General features: G+C 37.7%; 1 protein-coding gene across 1 annotated transcript; it reads left to right on the top strand.

The window, feature by feature from the left end:
• Positions 1–582: 582 nt before the first annotated feature.
• Positions 583–18124, top strand: LOC134661375 (GRIP and coiled-coil domain-containing protein 2). Its single transcript, XM_063517421.1, has 15 exons — positions 583–733; positions 2781–2895; positions 3670–4113; positions 5569–7218; positions 7301–7397; positions 7492–7781; positions 7992–8182; positions 8457–8873; positions 9038–9165; positions 9530–9695; positions 10786–11010; positions 11595–11797; positions 12427–12583; positions 16526–16634; positions 17870–18124. Exons 1-15 carry the CDS (start codon positions 713–715, stop codon positions 17926–17928), a joined length of 4272 nt encoding a protein of 1423 aa, XP_063373491.1. The 5' UTR covers positions 583–712; the 3' UTR covers positions 17929–18124.
• The last annotated feature ends 1072 nt before the right edge of the window (positions 18125–19196 follow it).

Genomic DNA, 19196 nt, shown 5'->3' with positions numbered 1-19196 from the left:
ACTGTTTATTTATTTTAGATGTAGATGTGACTTATAATTTTAATTATGACTCATCTCAGGAGGGTGTACAGCACTAGTGTTCATAGACAATCTATAAGCTTTTTAATGCGAAACACTATGTACTTATGGGCTCTACAGACAAGTGCGATTTATTAACCTAACCTAACCTATTGCACGGAAGAGATATCTCATGAAGTCGCTGTGTGAAGTGCTTTATTCTTTCTAAAGGCCCATCCATACGAGGCAATAAAATTACCAATTTGATCATAAATTAAATTGGAAATTTGATAGTTAATCCCATCTAGCGTTTACACCAAAGAGAATATCCACACGTTCACGTTCATAATGGAACTAGTGGAATCAAACGTCCGATACTAGTTTACACTCGTGTCTCGTGGCTCAGCTTGAGGCTCGCACGCGAATGTAAATAGCTACTACAATTTCATTTTATAATATTTTTGCGTCCACAATCCACATCACACAATTTAAATGCCAACTTAATCAGATTGTGCGATTTGACTGTTGTGAAAGACGTCTGACGTACCGTACCGTGAGTTCCGTCATCCGTCATTTCATGTGGTGTTATGTTCATTTCATGATATTATCATAATTTCGTGTACATTTGGCTTATTCGTATTCTATTTATATTTATTATTTAACTAAGTACACCTCGATTATGAATCGAAATAAATAAATCAAAATCATAATAAACATGGATAACACGGAAACTAAGGTAATTAAAATGTTTCATATCTGTATTTACCAACCAGCTAGTGCCACGAATAATTATGTATTTCGCCAATTATTTATTAATAGTAATTAACCTTGTATCTTAAAGTATGTTGTGGTGAGACTGTGTGCGAACCTATTTATATAGTTTAATGTGGTCTACTTGATTTGCAAGATTTAAATATGTAGTCATCAAAAGCATCTGCAAGCAATTCATGAATCTGCTGACTAGAGATTATTCTGCTTGCTATACTCTAAAACTTGTTTGGTTACTAGTTTACATAGTATCATGAAGCAACAGTGGAAAGCCATACTTTAAGGCAATGGAGTGAGCTCATATAATACAAAATTACACTATGGAATCAAGAAACCTAAAAAAACTATACTTCCTTAGAATAATCACCTCTACCAAATCATTTTCTCCTCCTCAAAGATTCATATACTCTAAATTTATTTGAAAGTAAGTAATGGGAAAGACATGATAAAGTTATTGAAAGAATACAATATATCAAATAAAAAAACTTTATTAACCAAAAATCAATTGTGTACCATCAAATCCACAGCACAGGCTTTGTCACATTACAGTAAGCTCGTCCACCTTAGGTGTTGTCAGAATAGTATGCCAATTTACACATAGAAGTCATCTGCAACACGCATCATAATACTTCTACTACTTTCTAGTAAAAGGATTTTCATGTTTATTATCTGTAATGAAACCTAAAACATGATAAAAGATCCACTAAGTACATCCAGACATGGTTGATTTCAGCATACGTTAGAGTTTCAGTTCAGTGTGAACTGAACATAAATCTGCAAGCATGTTAATGGGCGCTATAAATATTTTTTCTGCAGTAATGTGGTAAACATAGACAGTTTTTTGTGAGAAATGTTATTTTTAATATTGTATGATCTTTTGCATGCTGCTGAGGGCAGAAACTTGCAGACTGCATTAGATTAGATTAGATTTGGGGCGCGGCAGTGCCCCCGCCAAGTTAAGCAAAACAAAGAGGCACGGCCATTGTATGATCTTTTGCATGCTGCTAAGGGCAGAAACTTGCAAACTGCATTAGATTAGATTTATTTATTTCACAACATATGATTTCAGTAAAAATTTTCATGTCATTTTATAAGAATCTATATTGTGACTGTCAGAAATAAATTTAAATAATAGCAAAATAATCCAAATAAATTAATTCCATTAATTATGCATGATATGCAAAAAAACACCCGAGAAGGATTGTCAAATAATAACAAAAATAAACAAAGACATTCATAAATAGGTATGTGATTATAAATTATAGGTATACAGCTATTTACATTTGTCTACTATTGGTTAATGTGCACATTGTCAGATGACCACCAATACTTTATTACCAAAAATTACTACCACAAGTTCAGAGCCATAATAACCCCTATAATTATATACATTTAAATGGTTTTTTTTTTTTTCATATAATGTTTTCATATCGTCAGGTGACAAGCAAAAGTCACTAAGTACCACCACAAGTTCATAGCCATAGTGAACCATGTTAGTACGAAAAGAAGGTTGATTTTTGTTTAAATATTTTATAGTAATTAGTAACTTTTGCTTGTCACCTGACGATATATTTTGTGACTTTTGGGTGTCATATTATCTGACGACATGATAACTAAACAATTGGACCACAATGTTTCTTTTTTGTTTAGAAGAAAACTAATTAAACATGAATCTCATATGAATATGACACAATCAAGTGAATATGTGGCACACTAGAAGTATGACCCATAATCATACTTGCTATGTTGAACACAAAATTATAATGACTTACAAATGTCTAACAATTATTGAACCCTAAAAAAAGGGTTCTAATAATATATATTGAATTACCTATTTTGTTGAAAGGCACAAGGTACCCCTTCTTTCTATTTTATCTAGTTCTAGGTTCTTACGTAAAAGTTTAGTTTACAAAAATGTGCTTAGTAGCTGTGTAATAATGCAGTTGGGGTACTTACTTATGAATGAAATATCATTTCATATTTACCAATCATTGCAGAATTGTATCATTTTTCAGACGCAACACGATGTTTCTAAGAAAAATTCCTTTGACGAACTATCTAAAGAGGAACTGATTACGAAGTGTAAAAACTTGCTTCTAATTGCTCAAAAAGCAAGGCATTCCAAGCAAGGTGAGTATCATAAAAAAAGTCGGCCAAGTGTGAGTTGGTCTCACAACCCTAAGGGTTGTGCACATTTGTTTACAAAGTATTTTTTGTAAGATCAACTCATGCTTGACCTTTTTATAGGTTTTTATGTAATCTAAATGTAAAGAAATATTTTATATAATTTTTGTACAATTTTTGCTCAGTAATTAAATTTGGAGATAGGATAAAGGTAAATTTTGGCCTAAATTATTAAATTACTTTAAACTTTTTATCTTAAATAATCATAAGACTAAATCACTAAAATATTTGAATACTTCGCATTTTTTTATTGTGGCTTTCCCTTACAGAAGGGTCCTTATTGCACATGAAGCATATAAACTTTTATTTGACGGAAAGTCACTATTTACCCTCAAAATGGGGGTCACCCATTAGTTTACACAGTTTAGGGTCAACAAAATACATAATGTGTACCAAATTCAATTCAAACTCATGTCAGAAATTTTGAAGCAAATTGATTGTGACAGATGGACAGACTGATACAGAACCCTGCTTTGTTGCTGCTTTATTCCATACTAATGATTTAATATGTTCCATTGGTACAAAAGGTTACTATTACTTACCTTATCTTAATACCATTGCTTGAACAACTAAAGTAAAAGCTTTCATTCTCTGAGAAAACATTGGATATAAAAAAAAAACATCTTGTATACCCACATTCATGATTATCTTGAACATATTTATACGTATACGTATTATTATTGGTAGCAATATGATATCATATATTTCTTTACATTACAGAGCTTCAAGGTGAAATAGACCAATATAAAGTCAAGCAACAGGAATATGAAAACTCAAAGAAACAATATGATGAAAAAATTCATACTCTTGAAGAACTTGCTAATTCTCTTACTGAGCAGAAACTTAACTACATAACTGACCTTGAGTCTGCCCAAAATAAATTGAAAAATTTAAATCAACAGTGTATAAAGTATGAGGAAGAAATAAAAAATCACAAAGCAGATTTAGTGATAAAAGAAAAAAAATATGCAGACTCGCTTATAAAGTTATCCGACCTGGACAGTGAAAATATATCATTCAAAAGACAAAATACCAGACTTGTGGAGGAAAATGAGCAACTTCTTAACCAGCTGTCTGAGTTAGAAATAAGGATAGATGAGTTCAATCATATTGGACTACAGCAACGAGAACAATTAAAGGTGTTAGAAGAAAAACTCCAGTCAGGTAAGAAATTCTCCAACTCCGAGGAATGAAAAATGAATAGTTAGTAATTACCTATTGCCATTATCATGCAACCTTCTGATCTGACGTATATATCTTTTTTTTCTTATCTTTAGTCTGCACATTTCCGTTACAAATTTCAAAAATAAAGTCCCATCCAGAAGAAAGCATGAATTTACGCATGCATGTTGCTTATGTTATGTAGGTAAAAAAAATAGAAGGGGAAGCAACTTGCCAAGTAGATACTTCCCATTTTTTTCCATTTGTGTCCCATTTTCCAGTTATTCAATGTTTTTAGAAAAATGGTTAAAATTACGCATTATGTAGGTAGGTACCTACATATTTACAAAATAACTTACAATGAACAAAATATTCTCATTACATGTTTTACAACAGTTGCCTATTAAATATTTTGCTAAGTATTTAGTACTTACAGTTTTCGAATTTTGTGTGACCCAAATTTTGACTAGACAGGCTTTTCTATCATATAACGCTGTACAGGCAGTAAGTGTAAAGCCTGAGTGGACGCTCGAGTTGGGCGTGCAGCGGGGCGGGGCGTGCGGCGTGCATGTTAAACAAATGCAAGCGTATGGGAGCGGTCTTAGTACACGCTGCTCAAATCACTCGTGAGCCCGACGCCACGATGCACTCCCCGCCGAACGCTCCGCTTCGAGCGTCCACTCAGGCCTTACACTAAGGGCGACGTGGGAGACATCAACCCAGCAAAAATAGTTTATTCAAGGAAAGTACTGTAAATCAACATTGCGCAATTTTACAGTCATAACCTCATAACCTTGCATTTGACTATAAATCCTTTCTTGCTAGGTTTATGTTACTCAGGTTGCCCAGGATACTATGATATATGGCAGAACAAAATCACTCGTCATAATTTGCACCTCTCAGAATTGGAAAACTATAATTCTTAGCAACTTACTTCAAAAGCATCAATTGTAGAAAATTTAATGACGAATATATTGTTCACTGGTAGTTTTATTGTAACTTCTGCCACAGAATAAATAATAGTACTAAGTACAGAAGACTCACTCTCTAACAAAACGCGTCTGTTACGATCAGCACAGATATGGCCGCTAGGTGGCGACAGCGCCACGCGCGGCTTATGGCTTTCCCCAAAATTGGGGCCGAACGGATGTACTTTTAGCTACCTGTAGCAAAGCGACGAAATCGCGGAGTGAGACACGCCTGCTTCTGCGAAATGTGACATAAAAGTAGGGGAAATACCCACTAGACAAGTTGCTCCCCTTCTATTTTTTTTTTCTTAACTACAATAGCTACATGCATGTCAAGTTGTATGTTTGTGTCTGTACATGGGTAACCTAGCACGACCAATTCAGTTGCGGTTTTCTGTAAATAACTGTGATTTACTAGCAGTTCTTTGACGAGTCTAGTCTTACTAATGATTTTTTTCCTGTGCATAACATTTTATACTTTTCACTACAGAATCTGCATTTGAAGCAACATTTAATGAACTTAACGACAAAATTGCTGATCTAGAAAGTCAACTTAAATCATCAGAAAATACTGATGAAGTTAAGAATAAAACAGTTGAATATGAAAATAAGATAAAGGAGTTAACACAACTATATGAGAATGAAAAAGTCAACCAAGAAAAATCTAGCATTAAGTTAAAAAGTTACAGAGACAAAATATCTAAATGTGCTGCTTGCATATCTCAACTTAAAAATTCCAGATTCATATTATCAAAAACAGTTAAAGAATATTCAGAAAACATTCCTAAATGGCAAAACGACATTATCGCGGCTTCCGTCGTTTTAGATGGCCAGTTAAAAAAGGTTAATGAAGAAAATAATAGGTTAAAAGATAAGTTAGCCGTATTAGAGGAGCAATTAAAACAACAGACTGGTGTAACAGACTGTGATTCTATAGTACCAACGTTAAAACAAGAAGTTCACGCCCTAAGAAACCAAATTATCCAATTACATAATCAAAAAGATGATTTGGAACAAAATAACAAGGAACTAACAAAACACTTACAAGCTCTTAAAGATAATATCCAAGATAGTGATAACGTAAAACATGAACTGGAAAAACTAGGGGAAAAATATGAAGCTTTATTAATTAGGAACACAGAATTGGAAAAAGCAGAGACCAAGAATGCGGAAATCATTGACCAGCTACAGAAAAAAAATACAAATAACGAAGTTATGCAACATTTGAAATTACAAATAAGAGCTTTGGAAAGCGAAAAATCTACACTAGTCAAAGAGAAACTTAATGCTAGGGACATGTCTCTGGAATTAGAAGGGAAAAATAATACCTTGACCAGTCAAATTCAAAAAATGCAAAATGATATACACAATTTGAACTTAAAAATTAATGAATTACTGAAAGAGAACGAAATTGTACACGAACGTGCAAAATCTGAAAAAGATGGACAAGTCAGTGTGTTAAAATGTCAAGTGGCAGCTCTTCAAGAGCAAAATGATTTACTGAAAAAAGAGTATGAGAGTATGGTCGATATTAATGGATTATTAAAGGAAGAAGTTGAAACTCTGAAATTATCTTTAGAACAGCCCAAGGATGAGTCCGATAATATGTCTGAATTACATGTTTCATTGCAAGCTGATATTGTAAAGTTAGAAACAAAACTGTCGGCGTACAAACAGGAAAATGCTTCACTTATAGCCGAAGTTAAAGAGTCGCGTTCGAAACTAAAAGAGTTTGATAGCCTAGTAGCTGAAAATGAAGATGCAAAATTAAAACTTTCCAGTTATAAAACGGAAAACGCAGAGTTACTAAACGAAATGAAAGAAATAAATCAAGTACTTAAAGAACGTGGAGAGAGTATATCTAAATTACAAAAAGCTATTGGTGAAATGGAGAGGTTAATAGATACATTAGAAAAAGACAGGGACATTTCTAATCAAGAAAAAGAAGAACTTTGTAAAACAATAGGAGTGTTAGAACATGATTTATCTAATGCAAAACAGAAAACAACTGAAGAGAGTGTCATAAGCCAAAAGTTATTATCTGACAGAGAAACTGCAAATAAGAGCTTGGCTGAGAAAGAAGCTGTAATTTTGGCTTTAAGAGAAGAAATAGAGAAACTCAAACAACAGTCTTGTTCTGGTGAATATGTGCATGTTATTATTTCGTTTGTTTTTTTGTTTTGAAGTATAATACCATATTCACTGTCAAATTTGTGTTTTAGCTGCGGACATAAGTAATGAAGATATGTCTACTTCAACGATATCTAAAGCGGAAGAATATTCCCGTATGCGAGATTTAGATGAAACTTTTGAGGAAAAGTAAGAAATTGTATTCATTCATTTAGTTACTACACTTATTCGAATTGTTGTTGTTGTGTTTTAGATTTAATATAATGACGAAAATAAATTACAGGTACACAAAGCTACGAATTTTTGCTTTGAAATTAAAAAAGAAGTTGAATGAAACCATGATGCAGTTGCAAAGTGCAGAAAAAGAAAAAGAGAAACTTACCAAGTTACTTGAAGAGTCTCCCAAAACGATGGCAGCCTCGAATGACGAGGTCGACCACGGGCACACGGACCACACTCGGCAGGAACAAACAAACCAGGCTCTAATAGCGGAACTCGAGACAAAAGTGAAAAGTCTCACTCTCTCTGTCCAGTCAATGGAGAGTTCTGCGAGCGAATTACAACTACTTAAAGGTAATTATTATCACCGCAGTGTTACAGCGACAATGACATGCGACGCGTTTACGGCGGTACGTACATGTCTTTTTTTTTCGGGGGCTCGGTAATACACAATTTATTGCATTTAAACCTACATACCTATATACGAGTTACGGTAGTCTAATATTATAATAAAGGAGAAATAGATCTTTGTCATAAGAATAAAGCATTAATTGTTGGTTTTAGGTGAACTTGCAAGTGTAAACCAGAGGTTAGAAGCTGAAATAGAGGCACACAAGGCTACAAAGGAGAGCCTGGATAAGGCTCGTCGCGATGTTAAGAAAAAAGACGTCCTCAGCCTAGAAATGGAAGATTATGAGAAATCTATGAAAGAGTTAACTGCAAAAATGCAAGAAAACAAGAAAAAAATAGTACAGGTAAGGTATCAACTTGCAACAATCAAGTTTACTTATAAGTACATACTCTTTGTTTATACTTCAAATACCCTGCATGTATTCGCTTTTATTAATATTAATAATGTGATAAATAAGTGTGAATATTTTACTTTTTAATATTAAATCTATGATGTACCTATTCCCATTTGTCCCCGCCTCATGTATGGCGGCATTCACGTCGTGGGGACAAATGGATTCTCATCAAATGTTATGATATAAATAAATACTCATTATGGCGAATATGCGTCTTTTTCAGATGGAGTCTACAATCGATACACAAGAAGGAACCATCGCCTCAATGAAAGTACAAATTAATTTGTTAGAAGAACAAATAAAGGCTGAAGAAACACAGAACCGGTTGATCCGAGAAGAATTACAAAATGCTATCGACGACTCAAAAGAAAAGGACGAAGTTATTCAAGCAAAAAATAACATCATTTCAAAATTAGAGCAAGAAGTCGAGGACGAGAAGCGGAAAAATGAAGAATCCAGCCTTGAGACTACCTCTTTACTAAGTGATAAAGAAAAGATAATCATCAGTCTCGGCCAAGACAAGGCGGAATTGAATAACAAAATGAAACGAATCGAATTCAAGTGTGTTGAACTAAATGACCAATTGAATATCACAAAAATGGAGTTGGAGGACTTAAAGACTGAACATGCTAGTTATAAGGTGAGGTATTTGTTCTAGAAAAAATATAAATCGTGATGTTTAAAAATTTAGTTACGAAGAAATTGATTGATTGGAAGATTTTTATTCGATCATTTAACATACCGCCGATACTGCGGACACATGTTTCCTCGGGGTAGATGTACAAATATAAATATTTGATGCAGGTTAGAGCTCAAGCCGTGCTGCGACAAAATCAGACGGTAGATCACAGCCAGGAGGAGCGGCTGAAGGAAGAAGCCGCTGCGTTTAGGGCTCACATCGAAACCCTTACGTCTAAACTGGCGACCGTCCAGTAAGTAAAACATAATTATTTACACACAAACATTTCCGTTGCAGTTCAGGTGGTTCGCCTTTACAGGTGTGCCCAAAACTGCCCGCGAAGTTCGGTTTTCGCCGCCCCTCGCGTACGCCATTGTCCATGGCCCAATTTAGCTATATGTACGATATTATGCTTACGACTCATTTAGATGGCGCGCGAACTCGTATACGATTTTAGTTACATTGCGGACCATTGAGGTTACATCAAATAAAGCGACCGATCAAACAACGCTATGTAATCAAACTCGCATGTGAGTTCTCGCCCCGTCTAAATGAGCCCTTATGGTTGGTGCAACTGACCTTTAAACTCATTCAAAACCAGTGTACATTAATTTCAGGTCGCAGTGTTCCGCGGCAGAGGAGGAAGCGGCGGCGGCGCGGCGGCGCGCCGCGGAGTCTGCGGGCGAGCTGGCGCGGGCGCAGCAGCGGGCGACGAGGCTGCACGCCGACCTAGCGCGCCTCACCCAGCAACTCGAAACCGAGCGGACGCACCACAAGCTACAAGTATACAATACATGCTTTAATGTTACAAAACAATCTCGTGTCTTTATGACTTAGTAACAGGAGTCGTTTAGATTAGGCGTCAGACGAGATTTTTTTATTCTTTGCCACTTTCTAATCCTAAAAATTCAGTACAAGAAAAGTAATATCCAAAAATAAGATGTTATATGATGGCCATTCCTGTGCCTTTCTAGAATACCACCACATTTTTTTATTAAGATTACACAAGGTGTAATAAAAATGGTGGGGATCCTGTAGAAGAAGAAAATGTTTGATACGAAAAATTTTCGCCCTTTGTATGAAGGGTTGTACGACCCCATACATATAGCTAGTTCAAATGATAGTTATTTTTAACGATAGTCGCGTGGGCAAGAAACTCGTACGTAAAAAAGCGGCCAAGTGCGAGTCGGACTCGCCCATGAAGGGTTCCGTATTTAGGCGATTTATGACGTATTAAAAAAAAACTACTTACTAGATCTCGTTCAAACCAATTTTCGGTGGAAGTTTACATGGTAATGTACATCATATATTTTTTTTAGTTTTATCATTCTCTTATTTTAGAAGTTACAGGGGGGGGGACACACATTTTACCACTTTGGAAGTGTCTCTCGCGCAAACTATTCAGTTAAAAAAAAAATGATATTAGAAACCTCAATATCATTTTTGAAGACCTATCCATAGATACCCCACACGTATGGGTTTGATGAAAAAAATTTTTTTGAGTTTCAGTTCGAAGTATGGGGAACCCCAAAAATTTATTGTTTTTTTTTCTATTTTTGTGTGAAAATCTTAATGCGGTTCACAGAATACATCTACTTACCAAGTTTCAACAGTATAGTTCTTATAGTTTCGGAGAAAAGTGGCTGTGACATACGGACGGACAGACGGACAGACGGACAGACGGACAGACAGACAGACATGACGAATCTATAAGGCTTCCGTTTTTTGCCATTTGGCTACGGAACCCTAAAAAGGTCGTACGTATTATCGAAGAATGTTCAGTGTGTGCAGTTGTGCAATGCTTTAACGACCTTTACGCTGACGAAGTTCTTATCGCAAACAATGTCCTTCAACAGTTTATTTACACCTTCAGGTATCAACACTCACACAATGTTACAAGACTCAAATGGCAGACATGGAGGCGCGGCACCACGCCGAGTGTGACGAGCTGAGGAACCAGCTGACGATCGCGCAGGAGACCGCGCCGCTGCCGCTGCCCGACCTCGACAACCGCAACTACGTGCCCGTCATACCCAAGGAGGACAGCGACTCGGAGATGGACATCAATGTGTCCATGATACCGAGAGAAGAAGGAGAGGTTGGTTTCTGTTAAGCGTCACTGGTGACTGTTTCATGCTTTCGTGAGCCGCTCTTTGGACCTACCAAGGCACCCAACCCAAACAATGGAAAATTGTTAATTTAGACTGGTGAAATCAACTTTAGTGGCTTAAGTTTAAACGGGTTACTCGTGTAATTTTTGTCGAATAATTGCAAAACATGTTTTTGTAAAGGTCGGCGTTGTCGAACACGACATGGAGGACTATATAATACTTGGAGGATACAACTAAACGGAGTAGCCATTAACAGGCTTTCCCCTCTGTCGAAAATAGACAGCCAACGGTCATACACAATGTATGGACTGACGTTAATCTGACATGGCTATTTTTACGTTACGCATACATTTGACGTTCCCCTCCCCCGCAAAAATCGGCAGACTGTTTTGTACAGAAAATTACAGACATGGCGTCTCCGTTTGATTATATCCTCCAAGATATAATACAACCAAAGAGTTCAATTGATACTTCTATTCTACAGAATGTCTTTATCTCTGTATCACAGGGATCCTTCCTTCCTTGTGAAATATGCATTTTAGTTGCTTGGAGTAATGATGTGTTTGTTTAGGGTTCAGAGTCGGCGCCATCGCCACCGCCTTCAAAGTACAAAGCCGAAGGGGCGAAGGGCGGCGCGCATTCGCCGGTGCCGCTGGAGCGGCTGCTGGAGGAGGGCGTGCCCGAGGACGAGGCCTCCGACGCCGCGGCCCTCGGCCTCACGCCCGACCAGGAGATCCTGGACCTGCGCCGCAAGCTGCTGTCGCAGCAGCAGAGGTCAGTAGCGAATGTGTTCGATACATGACACTAGGGCGAAGGTGCCTGAGACACCCCTCAGCCTCACACCCGACGCTTAAAACACCTCTATGTACACTCCTTTTCATATTGTATGACCATTCCCTCTCCTTTCCTTGTCGTCCGTCCGTCTTATCTTGTGTTGTTATTGATTTTTTCATATAGGAACAAAACGAGCAACTGTGTTTTACAAAGTTCGTTTATAAATCTTATATAATTAATTTATAGTAATTTGGATAAAATAGACGGTTATAGGGACGCAGCGGAAGTCCATAAGTTGAAATACTATTAATTTATTTTGGTAACCCTGTCTTTTTACATCCTGTCGGTTTGGTACCGACTTCGCATACTAAAGGGATACTATTTTATTTTATAATTTTTGAAGACGGTTTTTAGTTCTTTTAAATCTTGACAACGTATCTTAGATACACACATAATTATGTTTGTTCGATTAGGCGCTGCGAGGCTCGAACACGCGATTTTTGCACTTGTTAAGAAAAAGGGTATCAAATAATATTAACCTGTCGTTTCCCACGATATGACGTCACCCATAAGCGTTCTGGCTCAAATATGAGCCGCTGGGAGCTGACAGATTTAATTGGTGTTGTTAGAGTGAAACACGTGACCGTCCTGCTGGCGGAGTCGGAGCGCGAGTGCGCGCGCATGGCGCAGCTGAGCGAGCTGCTGAAGGGCGAGCTGCGGCGCGTGCGCGGCGGCGCCGGCAACTCCGCGCACAACGCCGAGTACATGAAGAACGTCACGCTTAAGGTATGGCACAGACATAGACTAGGAATCCTCTACACTGAGTTTAGAGCAATTATTTCATGAAACCGATGCTGCCAAAAATCGATGCCGCGACGGGACGATGTGAGCGAATCCCGTGCCGTGATTGGTCCGTTCAAAGACACGGACCAATCACGGCACGGGATTGACTCGAAGATGGAGTAAAACTACCGTATAAGTGGCAGAGGGGGTAGCGTTACTATGCTCAGTCTAGAGGATTCCTAGTCTAGGGCACAGAATAAGTCATAGTATTATCATATAGAACGGCCACGCACCGCCCCGCCCTGACACGCATTACCTCGCCCCGCGACTGGCCGCGACATGAATCTGGCGGACTTCTGGCGTCCTCCCAGTAAAGCGACTTACCTACACATACACAATCACGCGTGTATAGACGTGCCGCGCACACATATAAACGCAAATGATTTTTGATGTATGGCGTGTTAGCCCTGTGGGTATGGTATGGGGACTCGGGGCCCGGTGAAAACTGACTAGGTGGAGCTCTTTAATGGTACATTACAATACAAGTGCGAAAAGTAGGAAATTGGCAACGAGTGGCGATCATATTTTTGCCTAGGAATCTTCTTACGTCGTAAGGAATTTTACAGTACATATGGTGCGGTAACTAGCACAATACGTGCCTATTTAAAGAGACATATGTACTGTAAAACGTTATACAATACACGTGCGAAAAGGTAATTCGCATTCGTGTCGATTTGAAATTATTAAATTTATCGCCACTCGTTGCGAATTTCCTATGTTTCGCACTTGTATCGTGATGTACTATTTATGACTTATTTATTACGAATTCATACTCGTAGGCGTTTTTGAACGATGCTCTCACTTATTTTTCTGGGACGTGGAGGGATAATGAACCGTCAATATACGGTTGAATGACGTTTGAACGTTTTTCTGTCTCTTTCTTTTTGCTAACGGCGAGAAAGGGACATACAGCGAATAGAATCCAAGTATTTCGAACTTGTATTAGGCCCATCATGTAGAAATTACATTCGAATGTACCTAATGGTCACTTGAATATCGTTTTATCTCACTCAGTGCGCAAAATGCGATTTTAAGCAGCAAAGTCCTTATTCCAGCTGCTGAAAATGTATTTGTTTATGGGACGGCTAATAACTGCCAAATTATTAATGAATCGTCTCACACCCGGAATTTCATGATCTGGCGGATTTTACTATCGGCCGCCGACATATATTAAGCTATAGCGTAGTTCCAACGTCCGAAACAATCCAGTCTTGTTGCAATTTTTAACGAGTTTTTACGTTAATCGTCAGATAATGGATGGAATCAAGTTGGTTAACCTCGTTAATATGTGATAAATTGATCATGTAGAATTATTGTAATGAGAAAATAATTATTTAGAAGATATAAATTACTCATTTCGCCCAAAGTACTAGTTTAATGTTGGTTACATCACTGTTTAACGGAGGTTAAGGTAGCGTTTCGACCGGGCTGCACGCTGAAATGAGGAAAACAAATGAAGTGATTCTATTGGTTCTTAACAAACACATCCGTCGCAACGGATCTATATCTAAATCCCTAAAGTCTTTTCTCCTGTCGATGCATTCCCTAATATTGTTTGTCATAATGATCAGTTGTCCTAACACTAAAAACCCTAATTTTGGTTATCCTAATATTGATTACTTATCCTAATGTTATTATGCATATTTTCTCTTTTGCGAGGGTCGCAGTTGAACCCTAACCTAACCCACTTTTGTGGCAGCAAGTTCTAAAACCTAACCATTTTTCAGAACCTTACATTATGGAAAATAATCGTTATGGCAATTGATCGTTATGGCATGTGCCCATTAGGACAAACCAGTTAGGGCAAGTGACTTTAGGACAAACGTTGTTAGGGATTCAGAATGACACCCCCTCGCAACGCATCATCGCTCATCTCTGGTCGAAACGCTGCCTAAGCGTGTCAGAGTGCGCACTCTTTGTGTACCTACCTATGACTTGAAATTGGTATCCAATGTGACGTCTTTATTTTAAGTATATGTGCCATCTATACTTGGTCAAGCAGATCTTGTCAGTAGGCGCAAAAAGGCGGCAAATTTGAAAAATGTAGGCGCGAAGGGATATCGTCCCATAGAACATTTGATTTTCGCTCCTTTTTTACTGACAATATTTGCTTGACCAGCTATAGTAAATATCACGCTTGCGATCTCTTTTGTCTGTTCCTTTGGTCAGCCGTAGGTACTCATACATCTTACACCCATAGTTTTTTTTAATAGCAACCACCATAGAAGATAGTGTCACAAGGGAGTAAAATGATTTACGAATAGGAATAGGACATACATTGAATTTGAACCCTGAACTAAGCGAACGAGTCTAAAATAGTGGGGGATTTTAGTGTAAACGCCTAAGACGAAAATAATTTTGCTACCGTATGACACTAACACTAATAATCGATAAACACCACCACTGCCAAAAGTCGCAAGTCTTCACGACTCAAAAGCCGTCAGGCGCCTTTTTTGCAATACAAATATAAAGAACACATTAACAATGCTTTGTATATCATTGAGCCTTAAAGGGTCTCTAAGGCTTTATAGCCTTTAAGGCCCACTTGCACCATCCCACTAACCCGGGGTTAAGAGGTTAAACCGTTAACCCAGTGTCAAATTGTACCGGTAACCACTGTAACTCCATGTTTAACCGGGAGACCCCGGGTTAGTGGAATGGTGCAAGTGGCGCTAAGAGTCTAAATTAGATGTTCAGCTTCTATGTACGATGTAACTAATATCGTCGTTTCTATCGTCTCACACCCAAAGGTTGTTGTAGTAGTAGTAGTAGTAGTAAAATACTTTATTGTACAAAGAGAAACATAAAACATGAAAGAACACACATCATTAGTACAAAGGGATAAGTATCATTAGTACTTATCCCTTTCAGGGATCTCTTCCAGTTAACCCTTGAGCAATTGAGGGAGAATTGGAGAACGTTAGACATAAAAGCTGTACTAATCGGCATAAAGATAAAAGATTTAATATCCTACAAGATAGGTCAAACCTATATCCTACTATAAGTATATACAAAGTATGGGATATGAAATGTAACAAATATGTAAACAGCTATATATATTTGAAATATATAATACATATAATACATTCTATAGAATACGATATAATACATATATACTATGTTGTCTGGAAGAGGTCGTTCTTTTTAGGGTTCCGTACCCAAAGGGTAAAAACGGGACCCTATTACTAAGACTCCGCTGTCCGTCCGTCCGTCCGTCCGTCCGTCCGTCTGTCACCAGGCTGTATCTCACGAGCCGTGATAGCTAGACAGTTGAAATTTTCACAGATGATGTATTTCTGTTGCCGCTATAACAACAAATACTAAAAAAAAAAAAAAAAGTTTAAGTGGGGCTCCCATACAACAAACGTGATTTTTGGCCGAAGTTAAGCAACGTCGGGCGGGGTCAGTACTTGGATGGGTGACCGTTTTTTTGTTTGTTTTTTTTTGCTTGTTTTGCTCTATTTTTTGTTGATGGTGCGGAACCCTCCGTGCGCGAGTCCGACTCGCACTTGGCCGGTTTTTTTTGCTTGTTTTGCTCTATAAAATAAAAACAAGATGGGAAATGTAGTAAATAAGTCATACTAGATTCGATGTTCCTTATATAGTTTCTATTGTCTAGGAGAGGACACTGACTTCTGTAACACAGGTCTTTACTTAGCTCAGAAGTCAGGGACTTCAAAACCCACTTAGTAACTTGTTTTTTGTCAATAATTTTTTTTTTTTCTATTTTTTGTTGATGGTGCGGAACCCTCCGTGCGCGAGTCCGACTCGCACTTGGCCGGTTTTATTTGTTGACTGAGGTGTGAAATAAGGAATGTTGTATTGTATTAGCTGTAACTCATAATACTATCTAGTGTCGTTATTAAAGTTGTGTGTTATGTTTAGTTCCTGACGCTACCTCCGGGCGACGAGCGCAGTCGGCTGGTGCCCGTCCTGCAGAAGATCCTGTCGCTGACCAATGAGGAGACGAGCAAAATTCAGGCGGTTGCTAAAGGTAAAGCGGAGCCCAGACGGGATGATCAAATCGACTGATTTGACCAGAAAAGAAATTGGCGTCGATCTCCAATTTCGTCACCCATTTCAGTTTTATGGCGATACTAGCTTGCCCGCGACTTCGTCTGCGTGGAATAAGTAATTTGGGTACCTTACTTTTTAAACAAATCTGCTTTTTATTCATCCTTTTTTTCAGCCCCAAATTGGTGCACTCTATAAATTTTCACCCCATTTTTAGGGTTAAAGGGATGATTTCGGGGATAAGAACTATTCTATATCCCTTCCCACAGCTCATACTATCCGCATGCCAAGTTTCATCTAAGTCGGTTCAGCGGTTATTGATATCCCATACAAAGTTTCACCCCCCTTTCCACCCCCTTGAGGGGTGAGTTCTGGGATAAAAAGTATCCTATGTACTTTCCCGGAACTCAAAGTCTCTCTATGCCCAATTTAAATTAATCGGTTCAGCGGTTTAAGCGTGAAGAGGTAACAGACAGACAAACAGACGGACAGACACACTTTCGCATTTATAATATTAGTATGGATTAGAGCGTTCTAAATTAAAAAAGTGCCCCCAAAGGCGAATACTGGAGGCACAAATTGGTATTCTTGCGTCCTCACCTCCATTTTATCGGTAATATTGGTCATAATCGGCGATTGAAATCAGCGAGCCAAATTGGCGTTTGCATCCGCACGTCCTGATTTGATCGGACAATTTCATCAGATTGGCGAAAAATCGTCCTCGTAGCAGCAATAGTTGCAAAGCGGACGAGGTGTTCCAAATGATCTTGACGCGACTTTATTGTTAAGAGAATAAGAGCGCGTCAAGGAAATTTTGAACACCGCTTAGCAACTTCTGCTGCTGACTGTACTGTTTAGGTCCTGCCTACGACTGATGGTCCCGGGTTCGAATCCCACTAAGGGCATTCCTAGGTAATTCATATCAAAGATTTATTGATTGTACCTATACGCTGTGTAAAGTTTAAGACGTGTTTCGAATTTGGCAGCTAATGTAGGTGGCCTGTACGGCTTGGTACTATATTTAACTAAAAGTTTTTTTGTCCCACTATCGAAAAAGCATAACACAATGCTTACAATATACTTGCCAATAAAAACCCTTTGTTTAAACAAATTGTATGTCTGATTTTTCGTATTTTAATATTACAGAATTTGTTTTATTACGCTCTTTACCTCATCAGTTTACATGTACTCATTACAAATTGTATTTTTTTCCAGGAATGGACCCAAATCCTAAAGGCTGGGGAAGCTATCTGCCTTGGCCTGGGGGAAAGTAGCATTGTATTTTTGTAGCCGTATGCTTCGATGAAATTAGAAATGAAAATAAAAAGGTTTAACAAACAAATTAAATACTTTATATATATAAAAAATGTTACATTGATTGTAGGTATCGATGAAATTAATTTCAAAAGTATGTAATTTTGCCTATTAAAAATTGTTTAATCGAGAAATAGATGACTTCTAATTGATTATGCTAGCCGCCACGACGTGTCTCGATTATCCGCGCCAGTCTCCTCCAGTCAAGTATTCCTAAATATGGTACAAATTATAACGTGAATAATCACTGTTATTACATATATGGAAGTACAAGACACGCTGAACACGAAATACGGAGGCTTAGGCGGATGAATTCTATAAAAACATAAATACACAAACTTTTTCATTCCGTTTGCTATTTTTATTTAAGAAATGTATTAATAAAAAATTATACTTCATACCAGGGATGTTGCGGATGCAGATTTTTTGACATCCGCGGATGCGGATGCGGATGCGGATATTTAAAGGCTCACATCCGCGGATGCGGATGCGGATGCGGATGTCAAGATTAGGTACTTAGAAAACGTCAAATATTACATTTTTAGTATTTTTTTATTAAAAAAAAACGAAATGTTTAGTATTTGAGCAAGAATATAGGTGCGTTATATTTAATAAACAGTAACTTGGCCGACTTTTCTGGATCTAGACGATTTTGTTATAGGTAATGAGTGTAATGACGAAATTACCTAGCACTTACGCCGCCGCTAAATTGTTCCTGTACCGACTTGTTCGACATCCGCATCCGCATAAGCTCCGCATCGATTTTATGCGGATGCGGATGCAGATGCGGATGTTGAAAATAATGCGGAAGTTCCGCGGTTGCGGATACGGATGTTCGCAACATCCCTGCTTCATACAACCTTTATGAGTACATATATCGTAACATTTATATTTGTGTGAAAGGATATATAACGTGGCCGTTTATGGATTTTATTTGGCTTTACCAGTTTGTATTTAATAGTTGCTCTATCATTGTTATATATTTTTTTTGCGAAATTTAGCTCATTAAAATATTTGAGGAATTTATTACTGTGTAGTGCATTAATGGACCCCTCGAATATTAATAGGTATTCAAACTTGTTTCATTATTAAAATGATCGCGGTCATTAAGCAGTGACATCATTTTCAATGGCAAAAAGATAATAAACATTAATTTGAATAATAAATGCCAGCAAGTTTGGAACCGGATGTCTGTATTATCTAAAATAACACGTATAGTGAATCTATT

This window comes from Cydia amplana, chromosome Z (assembly GCF_948474715.1).
Source record: "Cydia amplana chromosome Z, ilCydAmpl1.1, whole genome shotgun sequence".
In the NCBI taxonomy this organism is placed as follows: Eukaryota; Metazoa; Arthropoda; class Insecta; order Lepidoptera; family Tortricidae; genus Cydia; species Cydia amplana.
The sequence above is the reverse complement of the archived record's forward strand: the minus strand, read 5'-3'. Positions and strand labels throughout refer to the sequence as shown.